At 46.8% G+C, this 16,536-nt stretch overlaps 6 protein-coding genes across 6 annotated transcripts; all 6 read right to left on the reverse strand.

Annotated features, from left to right (window-relative positions):
* Nucleotides 1-1,905: 1,905 nt before the first annotated feature.
* TbgDal_XI17770 (amino acid transporter, putative) lies at nucleotides 1,906-3,294 on the reverse strand (the record flags this gene model as incomplete). The annotated part of the gene is made up of 1 exon (XM_011782619.1): nucleotides 1,906-3,294. One exon carries the CDS (start codon nucleotides 3,292-3,294, stop codon nucleotides 1,906-1,908), a length of 1,389 nt encoding a protein of 462 aa, XP_011780921.1.
* Nucleotides 3,295-3,537: 243 nt separating this feature from the next.
* TbgDal_XI17780 (hypothetical protein, conserved) lies at nucleotides 3,538-5,802 on the reverse strand (the record flags this gene model as incomplete). The annotated part of the gene is made up of 1 exon (XM_011782620.1): nucleotides 3,538-5,802. One exon carries the CDS (start codon nucleotides 5,800-5,802, stop codon nucleotides 3,538-3,540), a length of 2,265 nt encoding a protein of 754 aa, XP_011780922.1.
* Nucleotides 5,803-8,529: 2,727 nt separating this feature from the next.
* TbgDal_XI17790 (amino acid transporter, putative) lies at nucleotides 8,530-9,918 on the reverse strand (the record flags this gene model as incomplete). Its single annotated transcript, XM_011782621.1, has 1 exon — nucleotides 8,530-9,918. One exon carries the CDS (start codon nucleotides 9,916-9,918, stop codon nucleotides 8,530-8,532), a length of 1,389 nt encoding a protein of 462 aa, XP_011780923.1.
* A 1,289-nt stretch (nucleotides 9,919-11,207) lies between these two features.
* Nucleotides 11,208-12,362, reverse strand: TbgDal_XI17800 (hypothetical protein, conserved; the record flags this gene model as incomplete). Its single annotated transcript, XM_011782622.1, has 1 exon — nucleotides 11,208-12,362. The coding sequence occupies one exon, from the start codon at nucleotides 12,360-12,362 to the stop codon at nucleotides 11,208-11,210; it is 1,155 nt and encodes a 384-aa protein (XP_011780924.1).
* Nucleotides 12,363-12,869: 507 nt separating this feature from the next.
* On the reverse strand, nucleotides 12,870-13,505 carry TbgDal_XI17810 (60S ribosomal protein L27, putative; the record flags this gene model as incomplete). The annotated part of the gene is made up of 1 exon (XM_011782623.1): nucleotides 12,870-13,505. The coding sequence occupies one exon, from the start codon at nucleotides 13,503-13,505 to the stop codon at nucleotides 12,870-12,872; it is 636 nt and encodes a 211-aa protein (XP_011780925.1).
* Nucleotides 13,506-13,582: 77 nt separating this feature from the next.
* TbgDal_XI17820 (hypothetical protein, conserved) lies at nucleotides 13,583-16,447 on the reverse strand (the record flags this gene model as incomplete). Its single annotated transcript, XM_011782624.1, has 1 exon — nucleotides 13,583-16,447. One exon carries the CDS (start codon nucleotides 16,445-16,447, stop codon nucleotides 13,583-13,585), a length of 2,865 nt encoding a protein of 954 aa, XP_011780926.1.
* Between the last annotated feature and the right edge of the window lie 89 nt (nucleotides 16,448-16,536).

Consider the following 16,536-nt stretch of genomic DNA (forward strand, 5'->3'; position numbering starts at 1 on the left):
AGATAGAAAACCAACAACAGGACCCGCAACAGTATCGTCAAAATCTTGTTTGCCTGCAGCCAAAAGGAGGGGAAAAAACGTTACTGCGAGTAAGAATTGAACTGACGAGACAGAAAATAGAGAGAGCGACACAAAGTTCACGTTATAAGTAACAGCAGGGGTTACGAAAACATGAACAATATCACAAAAGAAATTAAACTAGAAAAAAGAAGCACATTCAACGTATTTTGGAAGAGCGTTCATTAACCGGTATCACCGACGGCAGTAGTAATAATTACACAACACGTATATATATATATATATATATGAAGTACAAAGGGTATCAAGAGAAGCACAGCAACAGCTACATGAAAGCGGAGACACACAGCATAACCACTTCACTCTCTTCGGTCAGCAAACCAACAAAAACCATAACATGGGTAAGTCTTGGATTAGAAACCGAATTAATCCGGATACGAAAAAAGGGGTCCAAAAAGATAGAAGAGTGTGGCGATGTAGAGAAAAAGACAAAGTGAGTTGTGTGACTCACATGACAATAGGGAAAGCGGAAAACAGATCCGTATCCCCTCACCCAACTAATACAGCAGCTTCCCACTACTCAAATTAATGAAGGCGCTGACGCAATAAGGATGTGGATCTGAATTATACCTCAGTGGGTGGATGCAGCAACAAGTTGCTATGATGTCATGGCAAGAAAGTGCCTAACTACGGGGAGGTACACAAACAAAGTAAACACGGCAGCGCACATGGAGGCATTCCAAACAGTAATCCAAAACACAACATATATAGATCTTGTGGGAGGGGAATGTGCTATATATATATATACGTAACCACTAATATCAAATCGAGAAGAATTAGGAAAGAGGGAAACGTGAGCAACAAATAAACCATCTGTCAGAAAATGTAACGCATCAGTGTACACAAACACACACAACTCTGGGGTAGTAATGTGCCACACTCCAGAAAACAAGAATCAAACTGAAGCATTTGATCATCAGTTTCACCACACACGAAGGTAAGGGGATATATGAAACCAGATTCGCAGGGCTCCTCACAAGTACCACACTTCATCGCGCTGCCCAGTCAGACCACCAAACACCACGTGCGATGTGTGCAGACAAAAGGGAAGTTTGTGTTGGATGCAGGAAAAGGTATAGTGGCAAAGGGATTTAAAGGACAAAAAGAAGGGATAAAATAGAAAACACTATACAACACGTAATGCAACGTCTCAACCATAGGGATTAAACACCTAAAGGCTTACCCACCCACAACCCCAACCGCAGAAAATCCAATAATAATGGTGAGGAGGAGGGAAACAGCCTCTCTAAACAGCGTACCATAGAGACATTTGCGAAAAGGAAAGGGGTATTTTATTTTTGCACAAGGAAAAAAAAGAGCGAGGGAATTAACAAAAATTAAAAAAAGGAAAAAAATAGATAGAAAATAACACAAAACAGTCTGTATCATAAGGGAAAATGTTAAAAAACAATCGTTCGCTTACAAAGAACCGTAAAATGACAACAAGAAATGCTGAATTGCCCTTCCATACATTTATATATCTATGGAATTCTACGGCAAGCATCTTTAGACACTCATGAAAAGTGTTATAGACATGGCTATGCAGCGTCCGCGGGGGAGAACGGCATCCAACAAACCATATAATGCAGTTTTCTTACTTCATCCACTAATATTACCAAGTTGCATCATTGATTCATAGGCCTCCCATCATCAGTGGCATTATGTGAGACACGCATTTTCAACCCCATATCGCTGTCGCACATGCCTAAATTCACACAAGAAAGGGGATGAACGAGAAAAATAAAAGAAAACAAGAGGGAAAACAAAGAAGGAAAAGAAAAGAAAAGAGGGTATACTTCAAGTAGGTCACGGGTTCTGACACATCCGTTACTTCTTAACCTCGTCGTAAATGGTTAATGCCGTACCAAACACAACAGCGAACACGCCGACAATGAGCAACTGGTATGTGACAGCGTAGTTGAACCACCCAACCTCTTTCAGAGAGAAGTTCCCCGCATACATGTAATACAGTGCTGGTAGAATAAACGCAAGGAAGCCACCACAGAAACTTCCAAGAAAGTTGAAGACAACTTCAATACTGGGTAGCACAAGTCCCAGTACGAGAGCGAGGGTAGCCAAGACACCACTCACTACGAGGTTCTTCCAGCTGTCAACATCAGACGTCTTCCCCCATCCCAATACATAATAAATCGCATCACGAGATGGCTGGATGCAAATAGCGAATCCTACGCATATCTTGATAGCGATGCCAACATACCCGATGGCCATCATCACATCATCTTGTGGTTTGTACAATTTGAGTACGGAGCCTTCTAGATCACTCCCGAAATCAAGATAACCGAAGATACCAGACAAGAAATACAGGAGACCAACCATCGACATCGCCACACTACTGTCGCGCGTCATTCGCCGTGGGGTGGGTCCCTTCATCTCTTCATACACCTCAAAACAATTCACCTGACATATGAAGGCAAATACAAACAGTGTGAAGCCATTCAGAATCCCCCACCCATCACCGACGAGTCGAATGTCCGATCCTATCCCGTCTTTCAAGCCATTCATCGCAGCGTGTACAATCATGCATATCACAAAGAAAACAATGAAGAAAACACCCACAGCAGAAGCATATCGAAGTGAGTTAATCTCCTTGGGAAGCGAGAGTGGTAACATGGCAACCAACCAAACTACACCAACAATAACGTTCTTTCCCATCGATGTCCTCAGAAATCCAGTTGTTGAAGGCTGATTCAAAAGTGGAGAGAGTAAGTCACCCACTGATATCACGTACCCAACGCAGGTTCCAAAGCAGAAAACAAACATCAAGAAAGCCGTAAAGTAGTCTGCGCCGCGGCCAAGCAACCCACACGCCATCTCCTCATACGAACGGAATCCAGTTTTGTCCCTAGTGATCACGAGTATGCGGATAGAGTACACTGTGGTGAAGCAGATGTACACCAACATTAACGTGGCAATTATTATGCCAGAGTTGAGGAAACCAGAAGGCAGCATCACAATTCCAGCACCAAGGGTAGCACTCTCCAGGTTAAACACATTTGACGCCATTCCACCATATGGAACAATTCCCTTGATGGGGTCAAATACCGTGTTCAGGCAGCCCCTGTGCTCCCCGTCAGCAGCTGCTGTAGATTTATCGCTGTCTGGAGGTAATTCCAACACATTACCCTGAGACAAGCTGGGTATTGAGGTTGGGTGTTCGTCCTCGTTTATTATTGGCTCTGTTGCCCTGGGTGACATCTGCAGTTAACGTGAGTACTTAACTTTACAATATGCGCAGTAAGTGAGGAAAAGTAAGAAAATAAGAAAAAAAAGAAAAGGAGTCAAACGCCCTGGCGTAACACAACAGTATATGACACAAACAATCAGGGAGACGTAACCACAACATAAACACACAACACACAGATGCGAAAATGAGAGTAAGGACATAGAACTCAAACAGGAGCATTATCCACGCATCTTCACGCAACGCTTCCCACAACCTCAGTTATTGTCATCAAGTATATCCTTCGCAAGCCGCCACCCCCACGGGTTCTCTGCACACGGGTATGGTGGGGCGAGGAGGAGACCCTGCCGCTTCCGTTCCGCATCCTCCGCAACGTGACGAAGTGCCTGTTGTACCGCAGACACTCCCGTACCCCAAAATAGCAGTGGTTTGTTAGGTACACTCCATGCTTGACCTAGAAGTTCCGGTTGAAACGTGCGTCGCCGGCGCTCGAACGGGTTAGCAGCTTTCCGCTCATCATCTTCCCGCAATTCACGCCATGCTTGCACATCTGCCGCAGACACGTACGACATGTTTTCTGGTATTGGTAACAGCGGTGGTCGTTCCGCCTCTTCCATGTTTTGGAGCCACTCCATTTCCGTTTTCACATCGTTCTCAATTATACCCAGGATACGCATTGTCATCTTTTCCTTGCGTTGTTGGTGAAGGGCACGTAACTCCTCCGCAATACTTCGTTCGCCACCTTTGAGGCTCCTTATGATTCGATTAAGCATACGTGCTTTCGTTGCCGCCGCGCTCTGCACGCGGCGGTCCCGGATAACCCTAAGAGTTATTTCACGGATCTTTTCAAAGAGGGATGATGCCTCCGCATCGTCGTACACGTTAAACATTCCTGGTCCAACCTCACAATGATCCCCCTCGGTTTTGGCGGACTGGATGGCTGATCCCTCCCCCTCAGGAGGTGACGTCATGTTGCATTGGGCTGTTTTCTTTTCCATTATCTTTTCGTACAACTCCCGACATTGTGCTGCCTCCGGCATATTTTCCACGCCGTCGAATAGCTTGGCATTTTCCCTGACGCACCTAATCTGCCGCTCCATCTGCATATGTGCAAGATACCGGAGGCGCTTTTCGTGCAACGATTCCAGACGTTTATCTTTGGGATCCATAAACATCTTCTCAACTAGGTTGACCACCTTTTGCGTTTTTATGCGGGCGACCTCGGCTTCGGCTTCGCAAGCAAATGCATGACCTGTACCCGCAGTTTCTTTAATGTGCTTTACCGTCGATTCATCCCGTTGTTGGATTTGGAGTAGCTTTTGGTACTCTGGCGTGCTTTGCAGTGGGAGGAGCAATGCCCTTTCGTACCAGCGCTTGGCCCAATCCACGGGGTGTGCTCCCTCTTTAGATGAATAGTACTGGACAACGTCTAATGTGCTTAGCGTGGCGGCATCCATAGAGTATAGTTTGCGCAGACTTTCAATATACGCACTAAGATTCTCATCCTTTCCCGTGTGTTTGAAGCCACTGCCGAGTGTCAGCCGTGCAAAAACTTCGCAAAACTGTAGGAACTCCTCCTGGGCTTGCATCTCCGTCAGAACAGTTTCAGCGACGGCGATATCGAGGCCCACAGCGCGGTTAATAACGCGCTTAAGTCTCTCCATGCGCGACATCTTTCTGCTCCCACCCTTACGCCCCTTCACACCGCCCCTTTGCTGCGCCATCCTTCGAAGTCTTTCGATTTCTGCCAACTGATGATGCCGTTCCTCCAGTTTAACTTGCCGTAACCGCATCTCGGCATACTTGAACATATTGGCAAGGTGCTTCTGCGTTTCCAAATTGAGTTCCGCGGTGAGATTCGCCAGCATCCGTCTCTCAGCCTCCGTGCTGACACCTTCACGCTTTTTGTGAACGTAATCTGCAAACACTTGTTTCACGTGTGTCATCGCATTTTCCAGCCGGTGAACGTTTTCGGGATCGAAAAGGGAGGCATCAGCAGCATCGTATACGGCTTGCGACACACCGAGGGAGTACTGTGGATTCTTGAGGTGCACCGGCAAACCCAGTTTGACACGCTCGTACTCGTCTCGCACCGTTTTCCGTGGATCTAACTCAAAAACGTCAGCCATTGTGGTTTCGAAATACCTTCGGCGCTGCTGCTCTGTTGTTTCTGTGGGATGCTCCTGAAGCACTTTGTGCATGTACTTCGCAAAGGCATGCTTTTCGTCAACTGGCACACCTTCCCATTCGGCGTCCGTCATGTGCTTTGCGCGCTCCGCCACCTCGCAACCAACACGACGCGTTGCCTCCTTTGAACGCTCCCCCTTGCTCCGTGGTGCTCTCGCTGAAGGTGAGCCGCCAAGCTCGGCATACAGCGCCTGTCGCTCGAAGTTTTCGCCCTGAGCCTTCTGAGCGGCCACCATTCGACGAACTTTCGCACGTTGACTACGGGGATTTAGCAGCGAACTTCCAGGGGCTGGAACAAAGGCAGAGCGTCGGAAAAAAGGTATTGTGTGCCGCATATTAGTAGAATTCTAAAAAAAAAAAAACGTACGCCTTTCGAATCGTTAAATATTGGGCTCCTCCACGTAGGGGTGAGCCTGAGAAAACAAGCAGATGGGTCCGATAAATACTCTTACAATAGAGCTGTTACAAAGGTTTTATGTATTTTTCTCCCTTGAATGATCTTCTTCCCACCATTAAGTGATAAAAGAAAAGAAAGCAGGGGAGATGAGAGTCATAGTGAAGTTAAAGAAGTGCCATAAACCCCTATTAAAGGACGTCACTAAAAGGAACTGAATAGCAGGTACATCCTGATGCAAACAGGAAACACATCGCACTTGTTTACGATGTGGAAGCACAAAATAATGGGGGTGAAAATGTACGGGAAACCACATCTATACACAAAGAATTTGTTCCAGGCACCTGTACGAAATATTTTCATAAACCCTGCGGCATTCCCAAAATGCAAGTAGTGCCTTAAGCCGAAAGCGGCATCCAAGGCGGCAAACCAAAACTGAAAAGGGGAAAAACAGCGCCTCAACGAAGCAACCATCTATCCCCATGGGAACAAGCCAACAAACTTTATCCAGGTGGTTCGGGGAGTTCTGTAGCTTCGTTACAAAGCACAACGTCTGCCGGTGGCACCAGGCGCCCCACAATAACTTCCAGTGCCTTTTCAAGAGCAATCAGGCCCTCGCCCTGCCCAGAAGTTGAACACCAACCTGCCACGTCCGGTAAAATGTAAGGTATAGGAGCATCATCCGAATGTTCAAAATCATTAAAGGAGGCATCACCGAGACATACAAATAGCGGGTTATCATCCTTGCTAACAACTTTATCGTCCCCCTGCAAGGGACAATTTACAGAGCCGTTGGTATGCAGTGGCGAGGAGCAAAACATATCAACAGCAAATCGCAGCTAAAACTCAAACAAAATAGAACAAAAGCGCAAGAAGACGATAGGACACATATGCCAATACGTAAAATCAGTCACTCAATAAAAGAAACAGCCTAAAATATTAACCGGTATCACCGACGGCAGTAGTAATAATTACACAACACGATATATATATATATATATATGAAGTACAAAGGGTATCAAGAGAAGCACAGCAACAGCTACATGAAAGCGGACACACACAGCATAACCACTTCACTCTCTTCGGTCAGCAAACCAACAAAAACCATAACATGGGTAAGTCTTGGATTAGAAACCGAATTAATCCGGATACGAAAAAAGGGGTCCAAAAAGATAGAAGAGTGTGGCGATGTAGAGAAAAAGACAAAGTGAGTTGTGTGACTCACATGACAATAGGGAAAGCGGAAAACAGATCCGTATCCCCTCACCCAACTAATACAGCAGCTTCCCACTACTCAAATTAATGAAGGCGCTGACGCAATAAGGATGTGGATCTGAATTATACCTCAGTGGGTGGATGCAGCAACAAGTTGCTATGATGTCATGGCAAGAAAGTGCCTAACTACGGGGAGGTACACAAACAAAGTAAACACGGCAGCGCACATGGAGGCATTCCAAACAGTAATCCAAAACACAACATATATAGATCTTGTGGGAGGGGAATGTGCTATATATATATATACGTAACCACTAATATCAAATCGAGAAGAATTAGGAAAGAGGGAAACGTGAGCAACAAATAAACCATCTGTCAGAAAACGTAACGCATCAGTGTACACAAACACACACAACTCTGGGGTAGTAATGTGCCACACTCCAGAAAACAAGAATCAAACTGAAGCATTTGATCATCAGTTTCACCGCACACGAAGGTAAGGGGATATATGAAACCAGATTCGCAGGGCTCCTCACAAGTACCACACTTCATCGCGCTGCCCAATCAGACCACCAAACACCACGTGCGATGTGTGCAGACAAAAGGGAAGTTTGTGTTGGATGCAGGAAAAGGTATAGTGGCAAAGGGATTTAAAGGACAAAAAGAAGGGATAAAATAGAAAACACTATACAACACGTAATGCAACGTCTCAACCATAGGGATTAAACACCTAAAGGCTTACCCACCCACAACCCCAACCGCAGAAAATCCAATAATAATGGTGAGGAGGAGGGAAACAGCCTCTCTAAACAGCGTACCATAGAGACATTTGCGAAAAGTAAATATTATTAAGCAAAAAAGCTAGACGAAAGTGCCCAAGCAAAAAAGCGTAAAAAGGGAGGCGAGGCAAGGAATCACAAAATACTAACTTAATTACTACAGACAGATAAATGAGGGTAAAAAAAAAAAACAACTATTGCCGCTACTCAGTATTATAGTCAACAAAAGTTTTTTCGTTGTGCCTCTATAACGCGATAACTAATAATTTAAAAAAACCATAAATTAATTCGTAGAGATTTCCTCAAACTCTTACATTGCGATAAAGAGATTGTCATTTTTTTTTACAGATATTTATCATTGACGTTAAAAAAGCTGTAGATATGGCTATGCAGCGTCCGCGGGGGAGAACGGCATCCAACAAACCATATAATGCAGTTTTCTTACTTCATCCACTAATATTACCAAGTTGCATCATTGATTCATAGGCCTCCCATCATCAGTGGCATTATGTGAGACATGCATTTTCAACCCCATATCGCTGTCGCACATGCCTAATTTCACACAAGAAAGGGGATGAACGAGAAAAATAAAAGAAAACAAGAGGGAAAACAAAGAAGGAAAAGAAAAGAAAAGAGGGTATACTTCAAGTAGGTCACGGGTTCTGACACATCCGTTACTTCTTAACCTCGTCGTAAATGGTTAATGCCGTACCAAACACAACAGCGAACACGCCGACAATGAGCAACTGGTATGTGACAGCGTAGTTGAACCACCCAACCTCTTTCAGAGAGAAGTTCCCCGCATACATGTAATACAGTGCTGGTAGAATAAACGCAAGGAAGCCACCACAGAAACTTCCAAGAAAGTTGAAGACAACTTCAATACTGGGTAGCACAAGTCCCAGTACGAGAGCGAGGGTAGCCAAGACACCACTCACTACGAGGTTCTTCCAGCTGTCAACATCAGACGTCTTCCCCCATCCCAATACATAATAAATCGCATCACGAGATGGCTGGATGCAAATAGCGAACCCCCCACAAATCTTGATAGCGATGCCAACATACCCGATGGCCATCATCACATCATCTTGTGGTTTGTACAATTTGAGTACGGAGCCTTCTAGATCATTCCCGAAATCAAGATAACCGAAGATACCAGACAAGAAATACAGGAGACCAACCATCGACATCGCCACACTACTGTCGCGCGTCATTCGCCGTGGGGTGGGTCCCTTCATCTCTTCATACACCTCAAAACAATTCACCTGACATATGAAGGCAAATACAAACAGTGTGAAGCCATTCAGAATCCCCCACCCATCACCGACGAGTCGAATGTCCGATCCTATCCCGTCTTTCAAGCCATTCATCGCAGCGTGTACAATCATGCATATCACAAAGAAAACAATGAAGAAAACACCCACAGCAGAAGCATATCGAAGTGAGTTAATCTCCTTGGGAAGCGAGAGTGGTAACATGGCAACCAACCAAACTACACCAACAATAACGTTCTTTCCCATCGATGTCCTCAGAAATCCAGTTGTTGAAGGCTGATTCAAAAGTGGAGAGAGTAAGTCACCCACTGATATCACGTACCCAACGCAGGTTCCAAAGCAGAAAACAAACATCAAGAAAGCCGTAAAGTAGTCTGCGCCGCGGCCAAGCAACCCACACGCCATCTCCTCATACGAACGGAATCCAGTTTTGTCCCTAGTGATCACGAGTATGCGGATAGAGTACACTGTGGTGAAGCAGATGTACACCAACATTAACGTGGCAATTATTATGCCAGAGTTGAGGAAACCAGAAGGCAGCATCACAATTCCAGCACCAAGGGTAGCACTCTCCAGGTTAAACACATTTGACGCCATTCCACCAGACGGAACAACTCCCTTGATGGGGTCAAATACCGTGTTCAGGCAGCCCCTGTGCTCCCCGTCAGCAGCTGCTGTAGATTTATCGCTGTCTGGAGGTAATTCCAACACATTACCCTGAGACAAGCTGGGTATTGAGGTTGGGTGTTCGTCCTCGTTTATTATTGGCTCTGTTGCCCTGGGTGACATCTGCAGTTAACGTGAGTACTTAACTTTACAATATGCGCAGTAAGTGAGGAAAAGTAAGAAAATAAGAAAAAAAAGAAAAGGAGTCAAACGCCCTGGCGTAACACAACAGTATATGACACAAACAATCAGGGAGACGTAACCACAACATAAACACACAACACACAGATGCGAAAATGAGAGTAAGGACATAGAACTCAAACAGGAGCATTATCCACGCATCTTCACGCAACGCTTCCCACAACCTCAGTTATTGTCATCAAGTATATCCTTCGCAAGCCGCCACCCCCACGGGTTCTCTGCACACGGGTATGGTGGGGCGAGGAGGAGACCCTGCCGCTTCCGTTCCGCATCCTCCGCAACGTGACGAAGTGCCTGTTGTACCGCAGACACTCCCGTACCCCAAAATAGCAGTGGTTTGTTAGGTACACTCCATGCTTGACCTAGAAGTTCCGGTTGCAAATTGTAGATAAAGTTTTCGTGGGTAGGGTTGCGCTAACGACTGTTATCCGTATGTTGTTTCAATGAGTATTGTTATCGCCTTGCAAATGTCCTTTTTCAAGATTTGGAGGAGAAGGAAGCTCTTCGCCTTTTTTCATCGAATCATTCTTTATAACACGAACGTTACGTTGATCCATTGCGTTTCTGTTCTTTAAATGTTTGAAATCTGAAACTTTTGTCGCATATCAATTGGAACCTATTCTTCTCGTTTGTGTGTGTATTTATTAAATGTTGTCTCACTTACCTGCTTTTTCGCGTCGTGTTACCTTCCCCCACACTTTAATCACTTTTTCAAACAGCTGACTTTGATTGTTACACTTTTTCCGCAGCGTAACGCAAGGAAATGCGATAAATCTTTCCCATAACAAAATGTATTTGTTGCACAAAACGACATTTCAGTGAGATGCTACCCCGATCACATTTGTAATGCAGGTACATCGTGTTTTAGTTTCACTCGACCAGGGTTCCACTTGGCAATGGTCACCCGAAACCATTCTGTATATTACATAATCCGCACCGCATGAATACGAAGAGAGCATTTGTACGTGCCCAAGGGATGTTTAGTGATTTTACTATCCGTGAAAGGGGTAAAAAGGGATTGATTGAGTCCTCTTTGTTCCCTCCACCCCTTTCGGCAAATGTCATACTTTTCCTTTCCTTTGCTCCCCCCCCCCCAAGGCACACACGTGATTCGTTCAACACATTTATTGGCTAATACACATGCACCGTGCGAGGATAGGCTTGCAGGTCTAGGGTGAAGAGCACACAAATACACCCAACCATCGGATCCTTTACGAAGGGCTCATAAATAACTTTACTACGATAAACATAATGATCAGTAACTGCATAAAAAAGAAGGACCAAAGTTTGTCAAGGCTGACCTCCAAAGCTACGATGCGATCACGCTGCTCCAACCATCGTTGTCGTAGTGACTGTATGTGTACATCCCGTGCTGCGTGGTGAAGTGCCTTATCCTGGGTTAACGACGGCCTTGCAGTTTTTGTATCAGCAGACGAACCCATGTTGAGGGCGTCGGTCAAAGAACTGGGATGTGGAGCGCTGTTCATCGTTTGATCGTTCACTCGGGCTGACAATAACGAAGTCATACGCCCGATATTTTGGAGTCCGGCCAGGTGCCACAAAAGTGAAACTGCGACAACCAAAGCAAGAACAAGCAGCAGACCCTGGAAAAGTGTACTGCTTTGGCCCACTTCCTCACTAGCGGATGGTTCGCTGACAGAAGTTTCCTTTGCTGAGCAGGTACCCTCAGATACATCTGACGTCTGCACACATAGAACATCACCGGTCAGATCCTTCGAAATCATTTCCAGCATCTGCTGATATGCCCGCGTCATCTCCTTTATTGCCCGCGGATTAGCCATATATTGGATGGCAGCAAAGCCCATACTCATTTTCTTGCAACCACCGTACACGGCCAATGTGATATCTGCATCCTCAGAGGGTGCGGTAATTTCAAGAAGTGCCTCTGTCCGGAAGGTCGTTCCCATTGGTACATTTGGTGTCTGAGAGGATACGTGATACACGAGTGTTATACCACCACTTGTTGATGACGTGTAGGCAAAACGGTGCGCCTGATTAAGGGTAGTGTCGACGGGCCCTCTGGGTAAGTCCACGGTGCATTGGAAAGTTAGCGTTCGAAACCCGCTGGCCATGTCCGGCGCGTACTCCCACTTACTCAGCTCCAAGTTCGTCTCTTTTCGACTCCCGTGGTAACGCTGCAAGAACTCAGCTTTGTCGGAGAAAATAGCATCCCACAACTTGGCTACTGTAACTCCCTTCATCAGTGCCGGTGGGATCATACACTTCTTTTCCTTTACCTTGTCGTGTGATGAAAACATGTTTCTCGATATGCCCATGGTGTACTGCTGCTTATCGAACAAAGCCTGGGCGCTTGCCCCAGAAGCATATCGAATCTCCCCAGACATAGCAATCACACGCCTCCAATATATATGACTGTGCTGATATCAGGCCTACCGTGGTACGGAAAAGTACAACCGCAGAATATGGTGTACTTAAAACAAGTAACAATCGTTACTAAGAGGGAAAGGTTCTCCAAGATACGGGCTAGGATGTCAAACAAAAAAAATCGTTCAACAGAGACGCACACCCAACGATATTAAAACCTACGGTTAAACACTAGAATTTTTTTTGAAAAAAAAAAACACCTTTCCAGTGAACAAATTATAATGGTAGACGTTAAGCGAAAAAGTAGTGATACCACAAAAAACACCAACAACAGGCATTCGAAAAGGTAAGGAAGCATAAGCAAGGCAGCGAAGACGCTACCGACAGGGCAACTATGTATTATAAAACGTTTAGGAGTGCAGCACACCTGCCACCTCGTGCGGTGGGAACCCTACCACTGTCAGCAAGAAGTGCTCCAAAAAAAAATCCTAAAGAACAAAAAGTACCAGAGAGGAGCCAGTGCGAGCTTAGAAGCGAAGGCGCTGGAAGAACCAACGATTGTTACCGGCGTTGTAGCGGGCCTGAAACAGACGTTTCACCAACTGCTTCGACTTCGCCTTCTTCGATGCGTCGGAAACATTGATGCGACCGCGCAGTTCACGCGAGAGGTCCATGTTGTATCGGGTTGGTAGAAAGTGCTTGTGATTCACAACGCGGAGGAACACACCAACTTGCGAGCGACGTGTGATGGAGCGCTTGCTCATCCCGCGCACAACCTTTCTTGGGTATTTTTTAATTCCGGCGAGCAACGAATGACCGTACGGGCGCTCCTTGTTCCTCGTATCCGTGTTCTGCACGATCACAGCCTTCTTGCCGGCATACCGGCCCGAAGTCATGATCACAACCTTGCCGGGCTTCAGAAACTTCATCACTGCCAGCACACTAATCCAGTGGGAAATGACAAGAAATAAAAGGACAGCAGATGGGAGATAGCAAGGGTAATAAAGAGTGAGTATACAAACAGGTTTCAAAGGCATTGGAACGGTGCCGGTGGAAAGAACATTCGGGAAATTGATTGTACAGCACTTTTCAGTGGTGGAGAACATTTGTGTGTGAAATGTAGAAAGGGTAGTGATGGAATTGAGGGTAAAGAACGGTAACATGAAGGGGCAACGGGGGTTCAGTCACCATGTGCCTCACTCTTCAACTTTGATGAGTTTTGTGCCCACTCCAGCCTCCATTACCTGATTTTACGAAGGGACTGTTCCGGGGCGCTGACAAAGCCGTAGTGAGCAGCAAGTGCCACTTCGCGTTCACTCAACTTCTGCTTCCGATCTATTCTGCTTATATTTGCCTTCATCAACTCGCAAAGATCCTGCACTGCCGCCTCCACAGCGGAATTCACCTTGCTGTCTCTACGACGCAGGAACCCCGTGATCTCTGCACCGAGTATTAGCTCATCCTGTACACTCAGGGAACCAAAGTTCTTCGTAGCGAAGCGAAGGATATCGATAGCGCGAACCGCATCGACGGAAGATATGTACAGGCCTGTAACCACAGCGTTGACCACTTGGCGGGGGTTATTTAGCAACTGTGCAAGATGTTTCGTATCCAAATTTTGTGATAAACGATAAAGCTCCCCCTGCGGGACAGCGGCGCCAAGCCGGTGTCCCACTGCCATCTGACTGAAAAGAAATGTGTTAGGTTGTAATGTCCTCGACCGTGCAATATCCAGTAGCCGCGTCGTCACAAGCGCAGCGGCCATCACCTTATAAGTCCCCAGAGCATCCACGTACGCCGAATCGTCTACCTTCCCACACTCAGCACCATTCCGGCCACTACCACCACTATTTGTAGATAACTGTGGCCACGCGTCTAGTAGACGGATCCAGTAGGCTACCTCAGCTACATCGACAAAGAGACCCCGTGACGACGCTAGGAGACTTGACGCCTTGTTCAGCGTTTCACAGACAATCCGATGGCAAAAACGGTGCTGATCAGTGCGACACAATGCAACGGAAAACTCACCCAAAAGAGCAGCAGACTGAATATCTGCAAGGTTATCAAGCCTTGACAAGGGTCCATGGAGGAGTGCAAAAAGTGTCTCGTTGGCAAATTGTCGCAAATCAGCAAGGCCGACGAAAGCGAACACGGCGTCGATGAACGGCAAGGTCGTCACCTCTTCATGGGTTAGGAAAGAGCCGACGTTCAGCGATGGGTGAAGTGGGGCCCGTACAAAGCGGCTGACACCTGCCCTTCCTAAATACCTCAAGAGCAAGCACTTCTGCCGCGGCTGCAAAGAAACCGATCGGTGGGGTATGCTACTCACGGTGTCCGATAGAAAGGTAAGTGCCCGCAACTGATGTCGGGCGACAACTCCCAACACACGAAGCCGTTCAAATTCCGTGAGACACCGCTTCTGAACTATATTCACAACCGCGTAATAGTCCGACTTCGCCCGTATGCCAAGCTTCGACATGGACGTCAGATAACGGACCAAGTGCGATGTTGGAACCAAATGAAACCCATCTTGCTTGGCTTGTATCCGCTGCTGCAGTAAGGACAACGTAGGCCGCACCACCGAAGGGTCATAAGGTTCATGACCTCTAGCTTCCGCATACACTACGCCGCACGCTTCATTAACAATTTGCATAGCATCCAACAGATTGTAAGAGTCAGCATATCTCACGATAGCCCTGCACCACACCGCAAGGGAAAAGATGGTGGTATCGGCGCTGGTGTTGAAGTGGGGATCGACGTCACTTCGCAATCGGTGCGGCTGCCCAGGCGTTTGCTTCGAGCGAGGCTTAGCAATGCCCCACAGGAAAACTGCAGCAAAGAGTTGCGCACGTTGCCATGGTGTAAACTTCTCCAAATGATTGTACGGCATGCAAAACAAACGTTCGACCAGTGACGGGGGAAACTCTAAACACCCCACTGTAGCCTCCTCAGCGAGCAGAGTAAGTGCCGGAAGCACGTAAGTAACACAGTCACTGCAGGAGGAGCCACGCTTTACCACGTCTGCTAATAAACTGTCCAAAAGTTTCACAATAACTTGGGCTACAAACCGTTGTTCAGTGCAAGAAATATCATTGTCACTGCGAGACCATCGGAGTGCCACAATGAGCGATTCGATGGAGGTGGACAACTGCGAAGACGACATCGCACGACGCACCTGTTCGTCGTTCAACCGCTTCAGTAACGTTGCGAAAAGTACATGGTGATAAATTCGGAGACCCACGATACGCACTACCCACGCGCTCACTTGCGACGGTGAAAGCGACATAACTATCAACCTGAGACGGTCAAATATCACAAGCACAAGCGCCCGGCACTCATCGGGAACATGGCGAAGTGGCCCGCCATCTGAATGCTTCCGATTCGTCGTAGAACATTGCTGCGCTAGGTTGGTAAGTGTCTCCGGTCTCTCACTTGAAGATTGACGAACTGTCATCGCGTCAACAAGTGTGACAAGGTCCTGCTTGCCAAAGGAATCAAGCCTACATTCGATTACTCGACACACTTCACAGAGTTCCTGTGACCTTCCAAGTTGTGTCTGATTATCTCCTGCAGCACCCTCAGTAGCGGACGGTGCCAGAGAAGGCTGCGGTTCCTGCATGGCTTCAACAATGACACGGACGATTCCGATAAGTTCAACAGGGCCACTCACCACATTTACGAGCGTCACCACACGGCTGCGCAACATCAACACTAACTTCCTGCGCACGCACGAGTATGGCATGATTTTCAGCAACCCTTCCATAACAAGAATACACTCCGAAGGGGAAAGGTCATCCCCATCGGCAAGAATAACGTCCTGCATATTATGCAATTGTGCAATCAGTGTCTCATCCATACCCTCGTGGACACACTCTTGTTCGCGGACACTACAGGCGAGGGCGTGAAAAATGTTAGCACGGGATCGAACATCCGTCATGGAAAACACATTATTCAGAGAGCACATGAGGCTGGTATCCCTTAGATTCAATACACCCAGCACCCTTAGAGCGTGGGTTGTCATGCCGGAGTTAACGGGGGAAATTACCCCAGGATGTCCCGCCCGCAGGGCGAGGAGTCGCAAACGTTTGGCGCTACTAAAGGTCATGGGGTCCGTAACTGAAAGAACGGGAGGATACAAACAAAAAAACAGGGTGAAGGGTACCCAAAACCCACACCACACGCCAATACCCCCTC

This window comes from Trypanosoma brucei, chromosome 11 (genome assembly GCF_000210295.1).
Source record: "Trypanosoma brucei gambiense DAL972 chromosome 11, complete sequence".
NCBI lineage: Eukaryota > Euglenozoa > Kinetoplastea > Trypanosomatida > Trypanosomatidae > Trypanosoma > Trypanosoma brucei.